At 45.7% G+C, this 21,979-nt stretch overlaps 1 protein-coding gene across 4 annotated transcripts in view; it reads left to right on the top strand.

The window, feature by feature from the left end:
• Window positions 1–21,979, top strand: part of OXR1 (oxidation resistance 1) — a 546,053-nt gene that overhangs the window by 464,523 nt on the left and 59,551 nt on the right. For all 4 annotated transcript variants that reach the window (XM_068237908.1, XM_068237907.1, XM_068237910.1 and 1 more), the window contains 4 exons: window positions 9,502–9,683; window positions 12,356–13,098; window positions 14,824–14,995; window positions 20,342–20,504. In XM_068237908.1, the coding sequence (XP_068094009.1) occupies window positions 9,502–9,683; window positions 12,356–13,098; window positions 14,824–14,995; window positions 20,342–20,504 (1,260 nt within the window). The remainder of the gene's footprint in view (window positions 1–9,501; window positions 9,684–12,355; window positions 13,099–14,823; window positions 14,996–20,341; window positions 20,505–21,979) is intronic.

Genomic DNA, 21,979 nt, shown 5'->3' on the forward strand with positions numbered 1-21,979 from the left:
AGGGGGGGGGGGGGGGCTGAGGTCTCCTGTCCACCGCCGACACCAAGCACTGACAAGTATCCTACTGGTGCAGGAGACTTCACTGCCTGTCTGAAAAAGGCCTTTGCTTGTTGGTATCTGATTGGTGGAATGGAAGAGGTTGGGGTATGTTGCTGTGGTCACCCTACCCTGTTGGCTGTATTTTCAGTACCTATAAAATCTTTTTACTACCTCTGAATTTTTTGGGGGGTTTGTTCGCAGCATAGTCACACTCCCTGATGTTTAAAGGGACACTGTAACGACTTATAAGTAGCAAAATAGACTATATTATTCAGGATATGCAAATTTACATTATCCTGGTTTTCGCATCGGACACTTCCTAGATCTATACTGTATATTGGTGTGTAGCCCCGCCCTCCCAGTGATCTTTAGCCTATGATGTCATGAAGCCTTCTGCCCCAGAGTTCTCTGCAAAGCAGGTGGCATTTCTGCCCACTTCAGAACGCACAACAAACACCTTGATGCACCTTGCCAGCAATAAGGATGTGATAAAGTTACGTCTTATTCAGCAAAGCTGGCCACTAACTGTACAATTCGTCAAACGTATGCACAATCGGAAGCAATCATTTTGGTCCACTAATGGATATTAATCTCCTAACCAATCTGGTCAGATTAATGACATTAATCCTGTTTTAGAATAGACTCCGTCAATCTGATTGGATTGGTTAGATTTTCGTATGTTGGTTATCTTGAACGTTTGTTTCCAATCAGTGGCGTAGCTAAGGAGTTGTGGGCCCGATGCAAGTTTTACAATGGGGCCCCCCAAGCACTCTATACATAACAATTGATACGGCGCACCAAAACCTGCCAAGAACAATCACAGTGTCAGAGGTGCAAGAACAGGATGGGGAACAGTTTGTTAATGATTAACACTATTCAAAGCATCTATAGAAGTGATTATTATGAGCGCAGGACCAATAGAGAGCTAATACTGCAGTTGAGGGAGGGCCCCTCAGGGCCCCTCTGGCCCAAGGGCCCGATGCGGTCGCTACCGCTGCACCCCCTATTGCTACGCCCCTGTTTCCAATCATTCCTACAAATAATTGGTAATGGATTGTACAGCAAATTGCATAATTAGGGGCCACCTTGAAGAGAATCTGAAGTAAAAATAAATTTAATATAATGAATGAATTGTATGTGCAGCACTGCCAAGGAATAGAATAATAGTAGCATAGATTTGAGTCTCATATTGTTCAGGAAGAGTTGAGAAACATCTTGTTATCTATGCAAAAGAGCTTCTCTGAGCATTGTTATTTTTTGAAGCACTTGTACATCAAAGAAACCGTGAAAAACAACTTCAGATAAGATTTTACTGAAGAGATGTTCAAAGGCTCATTAGCTCTACTCTGTTTCATAGTTTAAAATGCAGAGTTTAGTTTGTAAACTGCAAATATTAGAGAATGATGCAATGTTATAAAAAAAAGCTATATACAGTACCTAAAATATGAGATGCTTTTGCTTTGCTACTACTCTATTCATTATCTGTACGACACATACAGTTCATTATATCATAATTTTTTTTACTGCTTCAGTGTCACTTTAAAGAGAAACCGTCACCAAGGATTGAACTTCATCCCAATCAGTAGCTGATACCCCCTTTCCCATGAAATATCATTTCCTTTTCTCAAACGGATCATCAGGGGACTCTGTATGGCTAATATTGCGTTGCAACCCCTCCCATGGTGTGAGGTCAGGACCATGGTGCTGACATCACACTGTGGGAGCCTAGTTGCATTGTGGGAAATAACAGCTGTTTCCAACTGCCAAAAAAGCAAGTAGCAGCTACAGTACTTCCACTGACATCACCTGGCAGCAGTAAAAGTGTCGCCATGTGGTAAATGTCAGAATGTAAATCAGGGAGAGAAAAGATTTTACAATGGCCAAACACAGACTAAATCATTTATACATAACTAGTAGACCCAAGCCCGTTCAAAAACTGGCTGTAGGTCTTTTTCCTGCTGCCGCAGCAAGTACGCATGCGCGCGCTCGCCGGGCACGCAACCGCAGCACGCGCAACCTCCCGCTCGCCCGCCTCGTCCAGCTGTCTGTTACTGCCCACATGCGCAGTAGCATAAAACAGGGACACAGACAGCTGGACGCAGCGACACAGGGATTTTAGAGTATAGGATTATTGTAAAAATTAAGCACTTTTGTTCATTACATTATTTTCACAGGAGTTCCTCTTAAAAGTTCCTCTATAACTTATCTCTGCAAAGAGATTGTTAAAGCGGAATATAACCCTGCATTTCAACTTTGCTCTAAAACATTATTTACAGCATATTCTATGCAAAAAGCATTTTTTTTTTACTAGACCAGCATTGGAAGGGTTAAACACAGAGGTTTAAAGTTCCGTGGAGAGATATGCAGAAGTTCAGATAGATACATTCTATTTAGTTAAATGTATCTATTGAGAAATGTTACACTCTTTGGCTGTCCTCCAGCTCCTTCTCAGTCAGAGACAGTGAGTCACATGCCACACTTATGCTGAATACACACGGTGTGTTCGCACACTCGATTTCCCACTCGATTCCCGTCGATTCGTTTATTTCCAACATGTCCGATTTGGATTTCGATGGATTGTTAGGTCGATTCGCATGCAAAGTATGCCAAATCGACCTAACGATCCATCGAAATCCAAATCGGACATGTTGGAAATAAACGAATCGACGGGAATCAAGCGAGAAATCGAGTGCGCAAACGCACCGTGTGTATCCAGCATTAGATACATTTATGTAAACAAAATGTATCTATGTCCGCTTCGGATGCGTCTGCAGAAATCTCCAGGAACTTTAAAGCCCTGTGTAACCCTTCCAATGCTGGTCTAGTAAAAAAAAAATGCTGGTTGCATATAATATACTGTAAATAATGTTTTAGAGCAAAGTTGAAATGCAGGATTATATTCCGCTTTAATTGCAAAGAGAAACTAAATAGCTGATGGCATAAGTATCCACCCCCTTCCTATGACCTCCCTGCACATCATTGCTGGAGCCAGTTCTTTTCCAGATTGTTATATGGAGATTACCGGTGTAAAGTGAAATGATTACAGTATAAATACATGAGAGTCTGGAACATGCCGCTTCTGGTGAGTCAGTATTGTGAAATCACCTCCACTATGAATGCTAAAGAACACTCCAATTAACTCTGAAAAGATGATTGAAAAGCACAAGTCAGGCGATGAACATGAGAACACTTGCCAGTCACGGAATAGACTTTTCAGTAAAGTTACATCAATCATCTGAGGACCTTTAAGTGCTTTATGTACTGAATGCTTATAGATCCACAGTAATGTGCCTGATAGCGAGGGGGAGGAGGGGGTGACCCGTGTTTATAGGTAAACGCATATGTACCTGACCTAATGCTGGTAATTTCCCTGAACTAATACACATTTACCTGACCTAATCAATCCTTCTTCCAGGCATTGTGTTATTGCCGCAGTAGCTGCTGTGCATTCCCTGTGCTTTGATTGGTGCAGAGGGTGGGCGGAAGCACTGAATCAGCCAGAGAGGACAGTAAAGTCTAGTACACATGAAACCAAGAATCCATGTATAGGTGTCCCATAAGATCCAGTGTGCCAGATGTTTATTTAAAGTAGACCCAAACTCTTGCACAGCACATAATAACAAGTTTTTATCCCACAAATAAGTGCTGTAGAAATCCACTGCTCCGTGTTCTGTGTTTGTTTAGCCAGCTCAAAGTGTCTAATTTAGCTATCAGCAGCTGTGAATAGACTGCAGAGGAGCGCTGTCTCCTAATATAGTAAACACTGAGGCTTAACCCTTTTCAGTGCTCCCTGGAAAGTGAAACAAAGTTAAAATTTTTGTTTAGAATTTCCATACATTGAAATGGTGTTTTTTTTTTCCATAAAGATTATCATACTGTAGCTAATCTTGTATAGCAGAGGGGAAGGCTTTCGGAAGGTGGGTTTAGGAGGGAATAGTGTGATAATCTGTTTGCTTAAAGGGAATATCCAGGCAAAAAAAATGACATTTACTTATGGGCTTCCACCAGCCCATTGCAGCTGACATATCCCTCGCAGCAGCTCCGCTCCCAGCCGCCAGCCCGGGGTCCCCACTGGTGCAGAGGCCTCGCAAGGTCACCCTCTACTGCGCCTGCGCAAGCGCTGCTGTCAATCACTCGCACGTGGTGTGCAGTGTACTTCGCAGTAGAGGGCGACCTTGCGAGGTCGGTCTTTGCACCAGTGGGGACCCTGGGCTGGAATCGGAGCTGCTGCGAGGGATATGGCTGCAGCAAGGGGCTGGAGGAAGCCCCGGGTAAGTAAATTTTTTTTTTTGTAGCTGCCTGGACATTCCCTTTAAAGAGTACCCAAGCTGAAGCTTAGGCACACAACATCAGATACTTGCCTAAAGAGAAGGAAGCATCAGGATCCTATTGAGGCTTCCCTTCCTGCTGTTTTGTCCCCCGCTGCTGAGTACGGCAATAGCTGACCCAGCCCGCCCGCGCAGTAAGCCTGAGCCACGGGCTCCGTGATACTGCGCATGTGTGGCCGGGCTCTCGTGGCTACTGCGCAACCCCGCAACAGAAAGAAGAGCCACGTGTCCCCGATATAGACTGGTTTAGATTGGCAAGGGAAGCTTTAGTAGGATCCTGAGGCTTCCCTCTCTTAAAGGACAACTGTAATGAGAAGGCTATGGAGGCTGCCATGTTTTTCATTTTAAGCAATACCAGTTACCTCGCAGCCCTGCTGACCCCCTCTGCCTCTAATACTTTCAACCATAGACCCTGAACAAGCATGCAGCAGATCAGCTGTTTCTGACATTGTTGTCAGATCTGACAGATTAGCTGCATGCTTGTTTCTGGTGTTATTTAGACACTTCTGCAGCCAAACAGACCAGCAGGGCTGCCAGGCAGCTGGTATTGTTTAAAAGGAAATAAACATGGCAGCCTCCATAGTCTTCTCACTTTAAGGTATGTATTTGATTTTGATCCTGAGATTCAGCTCAGGATCACTAAGGGCTCTTTTCCACTATGAAATGCGATCGCGATTCCGATCGCAATCGCATTTCAATTTCCACCATGCGATTGCGATTGAACTACTATACTCATTATAGTCCAGCTCAATCACATACAAAACGCGGCAGGACGACGATTGCGCTTTGACCAAAATCGCATCGCAATCGGATCGCACTAATGGAAATTGCTGCTGCAGTTTCCATTAGTTTAATGTACCTTGCGATTTGCGATCAGAAGCAAATCGCAAATCGCAGGCTAGTGGAAAAAGGCCCTAATGCGCTTGCCTGCAGCTGAAGTATGATGATACGATCTCCATGATAGTGTTGCCAAATCTATGAAGCAGAAGGGTAAACTGAGTGAATGTACTTTTAAGCAGGTAGTTTAGGCAGTCCCTCATGACATAGTCATCATTGCAAGATTGCTTCATTGATGGGGGACCTTTTTTAACACCAAATTCCAAAAGTGCAACCTAGTTGTTTTTTTTCAGTAGAGTTGTGTCTTTGTTGTATGTGTGTTTGGAGTATATGACGGTTATCCAGATTCTTCATAAATCTCAGCTTTTAGGGGGAGTGGCAAAAAGTCACTATTAACATCAGATAACGCTAATTGTATAGTTTTTTTTTTTTAGGGTACACATCTGGAACTGTCACTTGGAAGAAATCTATTTAGTCTGTATGTCACAGTAAATGCTATGCTCGGCATCTAATTATGGTTACATTCGGCTCATCCACTGGGGCTTGTAACTCTTTCAGAGTTGTTAGAGGCCTCTTGGTAACATTCCTCACTAGTCTAATTGCACAATTGGTGGACAGCTGTTCTTTGCAGTTTTATCATATACAGTGGTTTGCAAAAGTATTCGGGCCCCCTTGAAGTTTTCCACATTTTGTCACATTACTCCCACAAACATGAATCAATTTTATTGGAATTTCATGTGACAGACCAATACAAAGTGGTGTACACGTGAGAAGTGGAACGAAAATCATACATGATTCCAAACATTTTTTACAAATAAATAACTGCAAAGTGGGGTGTGTGTAATTATTTAGCCCCCTTTGTTGAGTGCAGTCAGTTGCCCATAGACATTGCCTGATGAATACTAATGACTAAATAGAGTGCACCTGTGTGTAATCTAATGTCAGTACAAATACAGCTGCTCTGTGACGGCCTCAGAGGTTGTCTAAGAGAATATTCGGAGCAACAACACCATGAAATCCAAAGAACACACCAGACAGGTCAGGGATAAAGTTATTGAGAAATGTAAAGCAGGCTTAGGCTACAAAAAGATTTCCAAAGCCTTGAACATCCCACGGAGCACTGTTCAAGCGATCGTTCAGAAATGGAAGGAGTATGGCACAACTGTAAACCTACCAAGACAAGGCCGTCCACCTAAACTCACAGGCCGAACAAGGAGAGCGCTGATCAGAAATGCAGTCAAGAGGCCCATGGTGACTCTGGACGAGCTGCAGAGATCTACAGCTCAGGTGGGGGGAATCTGTCCATAGGACAACTATTAGTCGTGCACTGCACAAAGTTGGCCTTTATGGAAGAGTGGCAAGAAGAAAGGCATTGTTAACAGAAAGCATAAGAAGTTCCATTTGCAGTTTGCCACAAGCCATGTGGGGGACACAGCAAACATGTGGAAGAAGGTACTCTGGTCAGATGAGACCAAAATAGAACTTTTTGGCCAAAATGCAAAACGCTATGTGTGGCTGAAAACTAACACTGCACATCACTATGAACACACCATCCCCACTGTCAAATATGGTGGTGGCAGCATCATGCTCTGGGGGTGCTTCTCTTCAGCAGAGACAGGAAAGCTGGTCAGAGTTGATGGGAAGATGGATGGAGCCAAATACAGGGAAATCTTGGAAGAAAACCTCTTGGAGTCTGCAAAAGACTTGATACTGGGGCGGAGGTTCACCTTCCAGCAGGACAACGACCCTAAACAAAGCCAGGGCAACAATGGAATGGTTTAAAACAAAATATATCCATGTGTTAGAATGGCCCAGTTAAAGTCCGGATCTAAATCCAATCGAGAATCTGTGGCAAGATCTGAAAACTGCTGTTCACAAACGCTGTCCATCTAATCTGACTGAGCTGGAGCTGTTTTGCAAAGAAGAATGGGCAAGGATTTCAGTCTCTAGGTGTGCAAAGCTGGTAGAGACATATCCTAAAAGACTTGCAGCTGTAATTGCAGCAAAAGGTGGTTCTACAAAGTATTGACTCGAGGCTGCATAATTACGCACACCCCACTTTGCAGTTATTTATTTTTTTTTAAATGTTTGGAATCCTGTATGATTTTCGTTCCAGTTCTTACGTGTACACCACTTTGTATTGGTCTTTCACGTGGAATTCCAATAAAGTTGATTCATGTTTGTGGCAGTAATATGAAAAAATGTGGAAAACTTCAAGGGGGCTGAATACTTTTGCAAACCACTGTACAACCTGCCCATGTGCCCTTACTTTAGCTAAGGGGTTCCTGTGTACACAGTGTAGACATCAAGTTAAATTAATTCTGAAGGAGACATTGAAAGAAAAATTAAAATGTTTCTATCGGATTCAAAGCACTTTAGAGCTGCAGCCTCAAAGGTCATGCTCAGTAGGCCATCCTGGAGTGTTGTGGTATATTGCTCAAGGACTCCATACTGGTTAGGCAGTGGCTCCAGCAAAGGATTCAAACCCTGGTTTTCTACGTCAATGGTGATGCCTTTCAACAAGTAGATTGCAATATATAGCTAGCTGCAGGCTGAAAGCATCCTGAAACCTTGTGGTCTCCTCCTAAGCTTCTTCCTGAATGTGTGGGTTACATTTTAGGCCAGTTTAGGATTGGGGCAATGGATTCCACCTCAGGCTCAATCAGAACCATAGCTGATAGTATCCATATCTGGCTGGATGAGGTTTAAAGCTGATGTTCCACGTCTGCCCAGATGATGACCTGGGTTAATTTGTTCCATGACTGGCCAGATGAGGAAGTGGGCTGATATTTTCTTGTCTGTACAGATGAGTAGTTCCTATGCTGACGCTTATATTTCTGGCCAAATGAGTACCTCTGCTCATGGGTGCCATAAACCTCACCAGATGAGCTTTTTCTCATGTTTCGCTTTTCCTCATCAGGAATATGTAGACCATCAAGTTATGCTCTGTAGTTGTGGTATGCTGTAATTGCCCCTGTAGTTGAGGGCCGTTTCCACTACATGCATGTGAATTTGCATGCTATTTTCTGAATGTGAATTCACATGCGTATGAGAATTCGCATGTGTTTGCGTACCTACGGGAAAACTCACAACACCGCTAATGTGAAAATGCCATGCAACATTTGAAAATATTGTAGCACTGCTGTCCAGATTTTTTTCTGCATGCAATTTTTAAATACAGTGGAAACAGGCCCAGTGAAACGGGCCCTTATAAATTTGCATGTTATGGTTTCGAGGCTTTAATTACATGTATTTATTTCAGAAATATTTCATTTTTACATAGATATTTTAAAAGTTTAGACCCTTAGGTAAATATTTGTGTTTTTTTGTTGTTTTTTTTTTATTATTATTATTATTATTAAACATTTTATGTTGGTATTTTTGGGAGGGTGAGATGTAAATAGTATTTGTTTGGGGTAAATATGTGTATTTTTATTTTATTTTTTACATTTAGATGTAGTTTTACTTTTTGGCCACAAGATGGCAACCTTGAGTTTGTTTACATGACGTCAGTCTAAGCGTACAATGTGGTTATAATTGAATTGGATGAAAATTGGTGCTGCCAAGTGCATGCCCGACCGACAAAGCAACCAATTTCGGGACAGAAATTGGCCGCACAGTCGATCGCACATGTTGAAAAATTTCGGCCCGAGGTTGGTTGGTCGGGTGCGTGGCGGGACGGCGGCCGATTTGCGAATGAGCGACGAGACGATGAAACCCCCGCCGCTGCAATGTATAAATGTATGCAGTGTGTAGTGCCTTTATACATTACCTGTCCGGTGTCAGCTTCCATGCGGTTTCCGTCCATCTCGCCGGGTTCCGCATACACGCTGGGGGCGCTATTTCTGATGTGACGAAGGCGCATAGCGGCTGACGTCAGACACTATGCGCCGCTAGCGTGTATGCGGCTGTTACCCCGGCGAGATGGACGGATGGACCCGGCGAGCTGCTACAGGACGGGTAATGTATAAATGCACTACACAACATACATTTCTACAGCGGCAGCTCAGCCGATTCCCTGATGATTTCATGCTGAAATCGTACGGGAATCGGCCTGTAGTGTATGGGCAGATTCGATTAGAGATAAATTTGTCTCTTGGTCGAATCTGCCCATACTCGTTCCAATGTATGGGCACCTTTTAGTTTTCTATTCTTGCATTTGCTGTTGGGTACTATGTGTGCAGATTTACATGATTGCAGTGAGGACTCCAGTTGAGTTCTGATTATCAGTGATAACACTGTGACATTGAGCCATAGAAAAGTAAAGAGGCTCATCTTGTGTGTGTTGGCATTTCAGGGGTCCGTGAGCGGCGTCCTGCTGGTAACTCCAAATAACATCATGTTTGATCCTCACAAGACGGATCCACTGGTGCAGGAAAATGGCTGCGAGGAATACGGCATCATGTGTCCGATGGAGGAGGTCACCTCTGCTGCTATGTACAAAGAGATCATCAACAGCAAACTGAAGGACCTTCTCGCGTAAGATTACAAACAACACTTTTCTATAACTTGTACTTCACACTAACCAGTATCACGGCTGTTGAGAATAATAGTAATTCCTATATTTGTATAGCACTTTTATATATTTGTATAGCACTTTTCTCCTGTCGGACTCAAGGCACTTGCGAGGCAGCCACTAGAGCCACTCAGTAGGCAGTAGCAGTGTTAAGGCGACTTGCCCAAGAAACTCTTTACTGAATAGGTGCAGGCTTACTGAATAGGAAGAGCCGTAAATTAAACCCTGGTCTCCTGTGTCAGAGGCGGAACCCTTAACCATTACACTATCCAGCCACTAGGGGGTACAGTGTCATGGGGCTGACTGGTATTTAAAGAGTAACTGTCAGGCTACAAAAGCTAATTTAAACCTCTATTCTCCTGTGTTAAACAGTTTAGAAGGAAGCCAAAAAGGCATTACTGAAGATAAAAATCTCTCTTACATTTGATGTGTGCTTATCAGCAAAGCTGTTATTCCCAAGCTCTTAAGAAGACGCAAGCCGCATACCATACTGCAAAGCATTCTGGGGCTCTCCCCTCGGCTGCTAATGAGAAGTTACAGGATCAAGTAACAATAGCTTGTAACTCAGTCCAGAGCACAGCAGAGTACACTGCAGGAGTCCGCTATTGTTCCTAGCCACATGGCTAATTAACCACCCTGGCGTTCTGATTAAATCGCCAGGGTGGCTGCGGGAGGGTTTTTTTTAAATAAAAAAAAAACTATTTCATGCAGCCAACTGAAAGTTGGCTGCATGAAAGCCCACTAGAGGGCGCTCCGGAGGCGATCTTCCGATCGCCTCCGGCGCCCAGAATAAACAAGGAAGGCCGCAATGAGCGGCCTTCCTTGTTTTGCTTATATCGTCGCCATAGCGACGAGCGGAGTGACGTCATCGACGTCAGCCGACGTCGTGACGTCAGCCGCCTCCGATCCAGCCCTTAGCGCTGGCCGGAACTTTTTGTTCCGGCTACGCTGGGCTCAGGCGGCTGGGGGGACCCTCTTTCGCCGCTGCTCGCGGCGAATCGCCGCAGAGCGGCGGCGATCAGGCAGCACACGCGGCTGGCAAAGTGCCGGCTGCGTGTGCTGCTTTTTATTTCATTAAAATCGGCCCAGCAGGGCCTGAGCGGCAGCCGCTGGCGGTGTTGGACGAGCTGAGCTCGTCCAGACCGCTCAGCTGGTTAATATTCACTGCACACTAGTGTTATTCAGTACGAGCTTTTCTGTGATCAGGAAGCAGGGAGGACATGACGACACATTTGGCTTCATAGGAGACAGAAAAACATGGAGCCTGCCATGAGCTGTCAGGAGCATCATTCTCTGCATATACTATATAAAAATTCTGTGAAATCCAAACGTGGACAGTGAAATGCATATGTAATGTAAGTACAGCCTATATTTAGCTACTGATATATTTGTTTATTTTCTCTGAGACCTTATACCTAACAGCTCCTCTTTAAGGGCAAATTGGCATTAGGCTGCCTATGAATTTGGATGGATCTGTCACAGTGGCAGCAGGGAATGGGGGAGCATTGTCACATCAATAGTGTGTAATAAGTATAGTTTGTTGAGGCCGATTTATACTTGTGTAGTTAGCATAGTATATGTAGAAACACATCAGAAGAATCAGATTTATTGGCCAAGTACAACAGGGGGTTGTAGCCAGAACTGGCTTCGGCACATACAGGGTCAGTGGTGGAACAATATAACTTACAGGGTGGTACAGTAGAATGCACATGGAGTAAGCTTAGACATATAATACACAAAAATAACAATTACAGATATTACAGTTGCAGGAAAGAGGAGGTGGGACCAGTACGGTAGAGTTTAGTGCTGATCGAGTGGAGTTGCCATTGCGGCACTCAATACTACACAGCAAGATCAGGAGCTACACAGGCTGTCCATAGAGGTAGTAGGGAAAAGGAGGGACTTTAGAGATCAGAGTACTTTCCTGGGTTGGCAAAAAAGAACATCAGAATCCAGGGACCTTCTCCAATGCTGGCTGTGGAGGGCCTGGTACCCTGGGCACAGGGCCAGAGGTGATGGCATTGCTTCGCTTGGGTCTGGAAGTCCTGGGCTGGCAATAGGTGCTTTGCCTGGGGCACTAAAATGGCCACAATCAGCCCTGGTGTGTCATAAGAATTGTTTAAGTTAAAGCAGGGCCGAGGCAGAGGCAAGAGAGGCTCCAGCCTCAGGGCGCAGTATAGGAGGGGGGCACACAACTTACTCAGCTGTCATTCCCCTGTTGTGTTTGAAGCAGAGAGAAATAGGAAAAGGGGATACTTGGCAGTGACTGCAAGCCAGTTAACTAGACATTAAGGTTTTGGGGGCCCTGGGGCACCTCTTAGTTCAATAGCAATCAGTGTGTGGCAGCTGAGATGGGAAAAATGGAGGAGCATACTTTGGTGTCTCAGCCTTGGGTGCTTGAGGACCTTGTCCCGCCTCTGCGTTGAAGCTTATCTGTAGTGCATTTTAGTGAGAATACTCTTTGTAGAAATCTAGAATGGTTATTCTAGGGCTCAGTGTTTATGGCCTGTATGGATTAATGAAATGAGCACAATGTTTTCGCACATTTACATTCACCAATGAGATGATTTTTGTGTACTGCAAATCTTCCGCCTGTGGAATAAGAATGGGTTCTGTGGTTCTCCTCTTTTGGCAGAGATGTGGACCAACTGTCTAGTATGAGGGATTTCTGCCACTATAAGAAGGTTTCTCAGGGTAACGCTCATGAACTGGACAGTAAGACGTGGGATACTGGTAACGACAGTGCCAGCACCGCCCCGCGCAGCACTGAGGAGTCACTCTCCGAAGACGTGTTTACAGAATCTGAGCTCTCACCCATCCGAGAGGAAGTTCACTCCTCCGATGAGCTGCGACAAGACAAATCCTCTGGAGCCTCCTCTGAATCCGTAAAGACAATAAACCAGCCAATGGTGGGATGTTGCACAACGAACACTTCAGACTCTGTAGATGCTGATAAAGGCAGCACAGATCCCTCAGCCAATGACAGTGGAATCGCCAGTAATGCCAACGACCTAGAAAAGAGTGATGCCTCCATTAAGGTAAGTGAAGATTTGGATAAAAAGCCTGATGGATCTGTGGAGTTGCAGAGCAGTGTGCAGCCAGCAGGACAGGAAAACATGGGGGAGCTATGTGAAGAGGAAGGCCAAGCGCAGGAGAATGAACAGAAAATCATGGACCAAAGTAAGGCTGTTGAGGAGACGGCAGTTGGGACACAGGTTAAGCCGTCACTTGGAGACTCAGAGACGGAGGCTGAGGAGCTGCGGAAGCTCTGGAAGAACCTGACTATGCAGCAGGCCAAGCAGCAGCGGGATGACATGCAACATGCCACTGCCAAGGAGGGAAAGCCGAAGATCGGTAGCACAGATTCCCACACTGAAGGTGAGATGGTATTCTACTGTTCAGCGTGTAGAGACATCAACGCTTATCACATCTTTTCCTTCTCTAACTACCGTGTCTCTCTCTCTCTCCTATCTACCTACCCCTTCTGTCTCTTCTCTGCCTACCCCATCTGTCTCTTCTCTGCCTACCCCATCTGTCTCTTCTCTGCCTACCCCATCTGTCTCTTCTCTGCCTATCACATCTGTCTCTTCTCTGCCTACCCCATCTGTCTCTTCTCTGCCTACCCTATCTGTCTCTTCTCTGCCTACCCCATCTGTCTCTTCTCTGCCTACCCCATCTGTCTCTTCTCTGCCTACCCCATCTGTGTCTTCTCTGCCTACCCCATCTGTGTCTTCTCTGCCTACCCCATCTGTCTCTTCTCTGCCTGCCCCATCTGTCTCTTCTCTGCCTACCCCATCTGTGTCTTCTCTGCCTACCCCATCTGTGTCTTCTCTGCCTACCCCATCTGTGTCTTCTCTGCCTACCCAATCTGTCTCTTCTCTGCCTTCCCCTTCTGTCTCTTCTCTGCCTACCCCATCTGTCTTTTCTCTGCCTACCACATCTGTGTCTTCTCTACCTACCCCATCTGTCTCTTCTCTGCCTACCCCATCTGTCTCTTCTCTGCCTACCCCTTCTGTCTCTTCTCTGCCTACCCCATCTGTCTCTTCTCTGCCTACCCCATCTGTCTCTTCTCATTCCCTCCCTGCACATTATTCTCAACATCTTATCTCCCATAATCTTCTGCTGGAGTGCCCAGTACATGCTTCTCATCCCCCTGCTGATTGTGTGGTAGAGGGTGATGGACACCCTAAAAAGGAAAAACACACAGGGGACAACCAGCTATTGAAGGCAGGTAAAGATTTATAAACCCAACTCTACTCGGGTGACCAGCTGGAACTGGATCCGGTTGCACTCTTGGCAAAATAATAAAGAACCTATCCGTGCCGGAGCCACAGGGTACCAGAGCACAGCACTCCATAGGAGGGTGAGAAGCACAAAGGGAGAAGAGGTGCCAAAAGGTATATAAACCTCTGTTAAAACAGCTAAAATAATAAAGGGAAAGGTGGCTTACCTCAATAACGACACATTCATAGAGAGATGAAATTTATGCACAGGCAACACGTTTCATGGGTCTAACACCCACTTCCTCAGACCAAATACAGCACCAGAGATGTGTCTAGAGCCAAGAACAGAGCACCTCTAAGAGCCATCTGTCCCTTTATTATTTTAGCTGTTTTTAAAACTTTTTTTCTATCAATGGGTGCCCTGCTGATGGAGTGAACCTTAAAGGGAACCTTAACTGAGAAGGATGTGGATTTTTCCTATTAAAATAATACCAGTTGCCTGACTCTCCTGCTGATCCTGTTTCTCTAATACGTTTAGCCACAGCCCCTTAACAAGTATGCAGATCAGGTGCTCTGACTGAAGTCAGACTGGATTAGCTGCATGCTTGTTTCAGGTGTGAGATCCAGATAGTACTGAAGCAAATTGGTCAGCAGGAGAGTCAGGCAACTGGTCTTGATTAAAAGGGAAACATCCATATCCCTCTCAGTTTAGCTTCCCTTTACACTAGTGAGCTTTCCGGTGAATTTCCCACTTCTACCACAATCCTGTTCACAACTGGATCTCTTTTGTAAACACAACAAATTGTTAGGTGTAGTCATTGTTCAGATTCCCTAATTGTATCGGAGAGACTAGATTGTCAGCCTTGTGTCTTCCTCTCAGGTGTGTGTTCAGCTATTGCCAAAGAGAAGCGTCGGCACAGGTCTCTCCGCTACCTGTGTCTGCGAGTCGGGAAGCCAATGAGGAAGACGTTTGTGTCTCATGCCAGCGCCTCCATGCAGCAATACGCACAGCGGGACAAGCTGGAGTATTGGTTCGCCGTTCCACATGAAAGGTGAGCATCTCTACCAGACATGCTAATCGGAAGCTGTGTACCTGAAGCAAACATAAGGTTAAAAAAATAGGTACTTACCTCGATAGTGGGAAGCCTTTGGATAGACCCTGATATTCCAGTGCTGGCTCCCACTCAACATACTCGTCAAGGGCTTGTAAAATATCTCTTGTGGCTGTGCTCTCGTCCGAGTATGAGTTTTTCCGTACTGGGCCTGGACGAGTAAAGTCAGCAGATGCCCAGCCCTGTGCATGGCCTCCTTCCTTCTGGGCATGTGCTGAGCTCACTCAGCATGCCCAGAATGGAGAAGCTAGTACTTGGCTGGAAGTGCGACCGAGTGAAGAAGAGGGTCCTGGGCAGCAGCTGTTGGCCCAAAGACTGGCTGATCCGCAGTGTGCACACACGAGCGCCCTAACTCGCACGTGCACAGTACAGCGCCGCCTGTCTTTGGGAGGACTCGGGCTCCTGAAAACTTCTGAAGTCTCCTATAGCAGGAGATTTGGAAGAAGAAGCCTGCAGGGGAACGAGGGGACTTGGAGGAGAAAGGGAGGGCTCTGTAGGACACAGAGCCTTCCCTCTCCCTAGGTAAGTACAGCAAAGTCCCTGGTATACTGCACCGGCAGGAATTGCCTGATGCTGGATACATTTGCTTGCTGGTTGCTTGAGCAACGTGGCGAAATAGCACAAACCTCCCCCTAAATACTTACCGAGGCTTTAGCAATGGCTAACAGTCTCCCTCTATCTCCCTGCGGGCAAGGAGCACCTTTCTGGCTTCCCCAGTGCACGGAAGCCAGAATGTCAGCTGACATTACGGTTATTTTCTGGTGAAACGCTGCCCCATTCCGATTATTTTCTGGTGAAACGCTGCCCACATTATGATTATTTTCTGGTGAAACCTTACCGCATTATGATTATTTTCTGGTGAAATGCTGCCCACATTACAAGTATTTTCTGGTGAAACATTGCTGCATTACAATTATTTTCTGGTGAAACGCTGCCTACATTACGATTATTTTCTGGTAAAAGATTGCCGCATTACAAATATTTTCTGGTGAAACATTGCCTCATTAAGATTATGGGGGGGGGGGATAGGGGCACAACGGGGATGGGGGGGGGGGCACAGGTTTTCTCGCCTGGAGTGACAAAATGGCTAGATGCGCCCCTGAGCGGTGGTCTGAAGGAGGATGTGGGAAGCCTCTGTAGGATCTAGAGGCTTACGTCTACCGAAGTATATGACTTTTCTCTCCCCTTAAGTTTTGCTTGAAATAAAATGTGTCTGGCCACTCTGTACTGCTCATGTGAGAGTACGCTTTCTTGCACCTGCGCAGTATGGAGCTCACTGTCTTCAGGAGCATTCTGGGACACAAGTGCATCCGAAGCCTGCCACGGCATCCAATTTGAACGGGGGTGACAGTGAATGGGAAGACTCAATAGGACCCAGAGCCTTCCCTCTTTTGATTTCTGTGTTTTTATTTAAAAAATAATTTCAGATTTGCTTGAAAGTGCACCATTTTGAGATGGAGTGCTGTACAGACTGTGGCTATGCAGTGAGGAGGATTCAGAAAGGGGGGGGGGGCAAGGAAGGGGGACAGTGACCTGAGGCCTTCTTTGAATGAGATGATCCAGAACTCCTGATTTCTCGGGCAGAGAACCATCTATTGTGTGTACTTGGCTTTACTGTAGCAATGAAGCTGTTCGGTCCTCGTATACTGCATGCTGGTTCCAGGGAAAGGCTGCATGGCCTCAGCATTGCTGCCCTGGAATAGGCTGTAGAAAATGGTGTATAGGTTTCTTGTATTGGTGGAGAAGGTTCATGCATTTCTGTGCAATCTGCTTGCTGCTGTATGTGCTGTAATATCACTACTCAGCAGCATATTGTATATACACGTCTTTATTGATTGGTATGCCACCCACATCTTCCATGTTGCTATGCAATTAAACCAACACAATGAACTGTTCAATGTTGCCGTGAATCACTGCAAGAAAAATGTCCGTGCTGTATAAATTTACATAAAGTATATGTTACAATTCACATGTGGGTAATACACAGATGTACACTGAACTTCATACAGTTTATATAGAGCTGAGAAAGAGATGTCTGCTGCTGGGCACACAATAGAATTAGGAACGATCATTGCGCTACCAGTAATTCTGCATTGATGCAGGATTATCCAAATTCTGAATGCAAATATATGCTACTAGGAAATGGACCAATCTGATTAACCCTTGGTACAACTTGATTGGACTATTTTGAAGCATAAATTTGCATAAATTTACATACATAATCATGAATCCACTCTGAATTTTTTTCAGGGCTGTGGAGTCGGTACAAAAATGTTACGACTCCGACTAATCAGTTTATGAAACCACAACTCCGACTCCGGGTGCTCAAAATAGCTCCGACTCCTCGACTCCGACTCCTTAGTCTAATACTTAACAAGGCTATGGATTTTGTACAAAAATCATCCGACTCCTCGGTTCATGAAATCAACGACTCCGACTCCGGGTGCCCAAAATTGCCCCAACTTCGATTCCTCGACTCCGACTCAAACTCCGACTCCACAGCCCTGATTTTTTTTTTTTTTTTTTTACATCACTTTGACCATCCCATTTTAGATGCACCGCTGTGGTGATGATGAATAACAATTTTGGCCAGAGATTGTCCAATGTGTGTCCAAAGCTTTATTTTGGGTCCTCACACTTCATTGACCTGCTCTCCAGCTCTATTCAGAATAAAGATTTAGATAACCTTCACACGTGCCAGAATTCGTGCGGCAAAGTGCGTTTTTGCAAATTCACATTCGCTGCATATCTAATGCACAAAATCACGGCTTTCTGTGTATTTGCTTTATGGCGCTGTTTGGCTGGATAGGCAGAACTACTACATGGGCAGGTCATTGTTCAGAGGGCATTTGCTACAAAGAGGTATTTTTGTCTCCGCTCCCCAGTCCTTTGACTTAGTTCAAAACACAATGGAAAAAGTTATTCACTTAGCGATTGCAATTGCGATTTTATAGTGCAATTTTTAAAGGAATGAATGTTTTGGAACATTCCTTTAGGCAGAATCACTCTGAAAAATGGTACATGCAGCAAGATGGAACATGTCTGGATGGCCAGGTCTTCACTTATTTGAACTATTTAAATTGTTTTATGGCTATGGTTTGATGCCGTCAGCTCGTCTTGTGTGTAAAGACATGCCTATTGCGTATTATTATTAGTATTTATATACTGTAGTGGTGACATCTTCCACAGCGCTTTTACAGAGTATATGTAGTCATGTCACTAACTGTCCCTCAGAGGAGCTCTCAATCAAATTCCTATGTCTATTGTCTGTTTAATGTCCTTTTACCTAAAATAGTAGGAAGTGGTATATAAATACTGACTAATGCGATACAAACACTATATATCCCAAAATAATTTCAAAAATAGAAAAGCTTTTATTGATGCAAATATCCACTAGAAAAATTTATTAAAAACACATGGGATGGCCACCCCACCACGCAACCACCTAAATCCAAACACACCAGGTGCACCGCTCATACAAGCCACTGATTGAAGTCTCATAGATGGACAGAAATCACAGTTTTTTGTGGAGATATGTGCAAAGCTTGATAGAATTTCCAAATGATGAAAGCTGAAGAGCAGCTTCACTTCCACATTATAGGGGAAGCCCCACAAATCCTTCCAGACTCACAACAATAATAGCAGCATAAGCAGCGTCACAGCAACAGTCAAGCAAAGCAGCCTAAGCCCAAAAGCAGCATTGACATATAGGATGGATCTCACCAATTCATGGATGCAGGATCCTGAGTGTTGCTGCTGGACACTGACGAGCTCTACAGTGGGTGGCATGCAGTTCTTCATAGACCAGCCTCTGGTCACAGTAGTATGGTGTGGCAGCGTGTGGGCAGTGTAGCGTCCACGGGATCAGCCTTGACGGCCCGGTGCACAAAGGGCGGTCATACCAGGCAGATGGTGATTGCCTAAGGTGTCCGCAGATGCTGCGGGGTGGCGTGGTGTCCCATGCAGCGAGGAGCGCGCCGTTCCCGACAGTTTCGCCGGCTTCTTCAGAAGGGCGATTGCGATTGTTTAATGTCCTTTGTAGTCTATGGCTCATTTAGGAGAAGGAAATTAACGCATCTGTATTTTTTGGGATGTGGGAGGAAACCAGAATGCCCGAAGGAAACCCGCGCAGATACAGGGAGAACATACAAACTCTGTCCAGATAGTGCCTTGCCTGGGATTCAAACTGGGGACCTGGCGCTGCAAGGCGGGAGTGTTAACTTATACGCCACCTTGCTGCCTTTGTGTATATTAACCACTCCCAGACCTTAATGATTGAAATCTACGCTCTGTTTGTGTCCTGTTATTCCTGCCAGATTGTAGATTTCAGTCAGCCTCACCGCAGGTTCTCCTTTCTCTCGCCATTCACATCACTGCACCGCTCGCTCTGCTGTCATGCTGACAGCAGAGCTACCGTATCTCGGGGAGGAGCCATTTCCCTGGCTCCTGACCACATTATTGCTGTGAGCCAATCACAGTAATCACACAGCAAAACAGGGAAAGGATGACTCTGGTCCTTAAAGAGGAACTCCAATGAAAATAATGTATTAAAAAAAGTGCTTCATTTTTACCATAATTATGTATAAATGATTTAGGCAGTGTTTGCTCATTGTAAAATCTTTCCTCTCCCAGATTCACATTCTGACATGTATTACATGGTGACATTTTTACTGTGGGCAGGTTATGTACCTGTTTCTAGCTGTTCTGGCCTTGCAGACAGTTGTAAACAGCCATTTCCTGTCTGTGAACATTGTTACATTGTGGCAGTTTGCCCAGAGTACCGTACGGTACCAGAGCCTCTTGTGGGAGGGGTTTCAGCACAAAATCAGTCATACAGCGCCCCCCGATGGTCTGTTTGTGAAAATCATTAAATTTCTCATGTAAAAGGGGGTATCCGCTACTGATTGGGATAAAGTTAAATTCTTGGTCGGAGTTTCTCTTTAAAGGGCCAGAACTGTCTGGTACGGAAAAAGTTTAAGTGGAACTCAATGTTGATTACGCACTTCAGTCACAACGAGAGGGATGATCGTTTTTCAGTGTGTGGTGAGACCACCTTCAGTTTCAGTGGTTGTGTTGTATACATGTCTATATAAGAAGCTAAAATGATGTTTATTAAACATATGGCAATCCCTGCCAGCTGGCCTAGAGGAAATTTCTCAGTGATTGTTGAATACTCTGAACAATTTTTTGGCGGAGTGGAGAGCGGTGTTTCCTTTCTATGTACACTAGTTGAATATTCTTAGATCAGAGAGCAATAACCTCTTGTGACACTTTATCTCCCTCCAGGACGGAGCACCTCTACTCCTTCTTCATTCAGTGGAGTCCTGAAATCTATGCAGAGGAAATCGGTGAATCTTCCAGAGAACCTGGATTTGTGGTAGTAAAACGAAACGAAGAGCCAGAGACGTCTGAGGGAACCACTGGTGATTCCACCTCAAGACTGTGGGAGGTGGGTGTGCTGTCCCTTCCTGTTCTGTTACTCCTTTTCCCTCTATTCTGCTCACTGTCTCTTTCTCCCTCTCCTGCTCACTGCCCCTGTCCCCCTCTCCCTGTCTCTGTCCCCCTCTCCCCGTCTCTGTCCTAACTGTACCGCTTGCTGTCTGTCCCCCTCTCTCGCTCACTGTCCCTGTCCCCCTCTCCCGCTTGCCGCCTCTGTCCTTCTCTCCCGCTGGCCGCCTCTGTCCTTCTCTCCCGCTGGCCGCCTCTGTCCTTCTCTCCCGCTTGCCGCCTCTGTCCTTCTCTCCCGCTTGCCGCCTCTGTCCTTCTCTCCCGCTTGCCGCCTCTGTCCTTCTCTCCCGCTCGCCGCCTCTGTCCTTCTCTCCCGCTCGCCGCCTCTGTCCTTCTCTCCCGCTCGCCGCCTCTGTCCTTCTCTCCCGCTCGCCGCCTCTGTCCTTCTCTCCCGCTCGCCGCCTCTGTCCTTCTCTCCCGCTTGCCGCCTCTTTCCTTCTCTCCCGCTTGCCGCCTCTGTCCTTCTCTCCCGCTCGCCGCCTCTGTCCTTCTCTCCCGCTCGCCGCCTCTGTCCTTCTCTCCCGCTCGCCGCCTCTGTCCTTCTCTCCCGCTCGCCGCCTCTGTCCTTCTCTCCCGTGTGTTTTCTCTGTCCCCCTCTCCAGCTCATTGTCTCTGTCCCCCTCTCCAGCTCATTGTCTCTGTCCCCCTCTCCTTCTTGCTGCCTCTGTTGCCCTACCGCTGTCTGTCCCCCTCATGCCATCTTTATCCCTCTCTCATGTTTGCTTTCTCTGTCCCCTCACATTCTCTCAAGCTGCCTCTATTCCACTCTAATTTGCTTCCGCTCTTTCTTGCTCCCTCCCTTTCCAACTATCTCCCTCTTGTTTTTACTCTTACATCCCCTCACCCCCTTTCCCAATGCTGTCTTCTCCATCTCTCATACCCTGCACTGGTCCTCATGTATTCGGTCAGCACTAACGTTGCTAATGCCTCTTCTTGTTGCTCCTCCTGTAGCGGTTCAGTTTCATGATGATGATTACATTTCTCTCTCTTTATGTGTGTGATGTCAGACATATTTCTAGAGCTGAGTATTCTAAGTAATAATTTTCAGCTGTAAATGTGTTACCTGTCATTGTTTCCTGTATCTGGGTGTGGATTGAAATGGCCACAGATCATTACCATTAATCACGTGTGTTGTGTCCAGACAGGTCATTCTCATAGTCTGGAGTTTACACTCTTGTCTTCCACTCTTTGTGTGCTGGACTGGGTGTGTCTGGGGCTGCTGAGGCTGTAGCAATGTACAGTGTTTTGTTGGGTAACATCACAGTTGATTCACATAGATGGTCGTAGAACGGAAGAGAGAAGAATAACTGATTCTCTATTGAATGAGAGCGTTCATGGGGGCATTTGTGGATCACTATCCAGGGGGGCGCTGGCCCGTCTGCCTTCTCTGAGTGCTACATTACAGGCCCATGTTGG

This window comes from Hyperolius riggenbachi, chromosome 5 (genome assembly GCF_040937935.1).
Source record: "Hyperolius riggenbachi isolate aHypRig1 chromosome 5, aHypRig1.pri, whole genome shotgun sequence".
In the NCBI taxonomy this organism is placed as follows: domain Eukaryota; kingdom Metazoa; phylum Chordata; class Amphibia; order Anura; family Hyperoliidae; genus Hyperolius; species Hyperolius riggenbachi.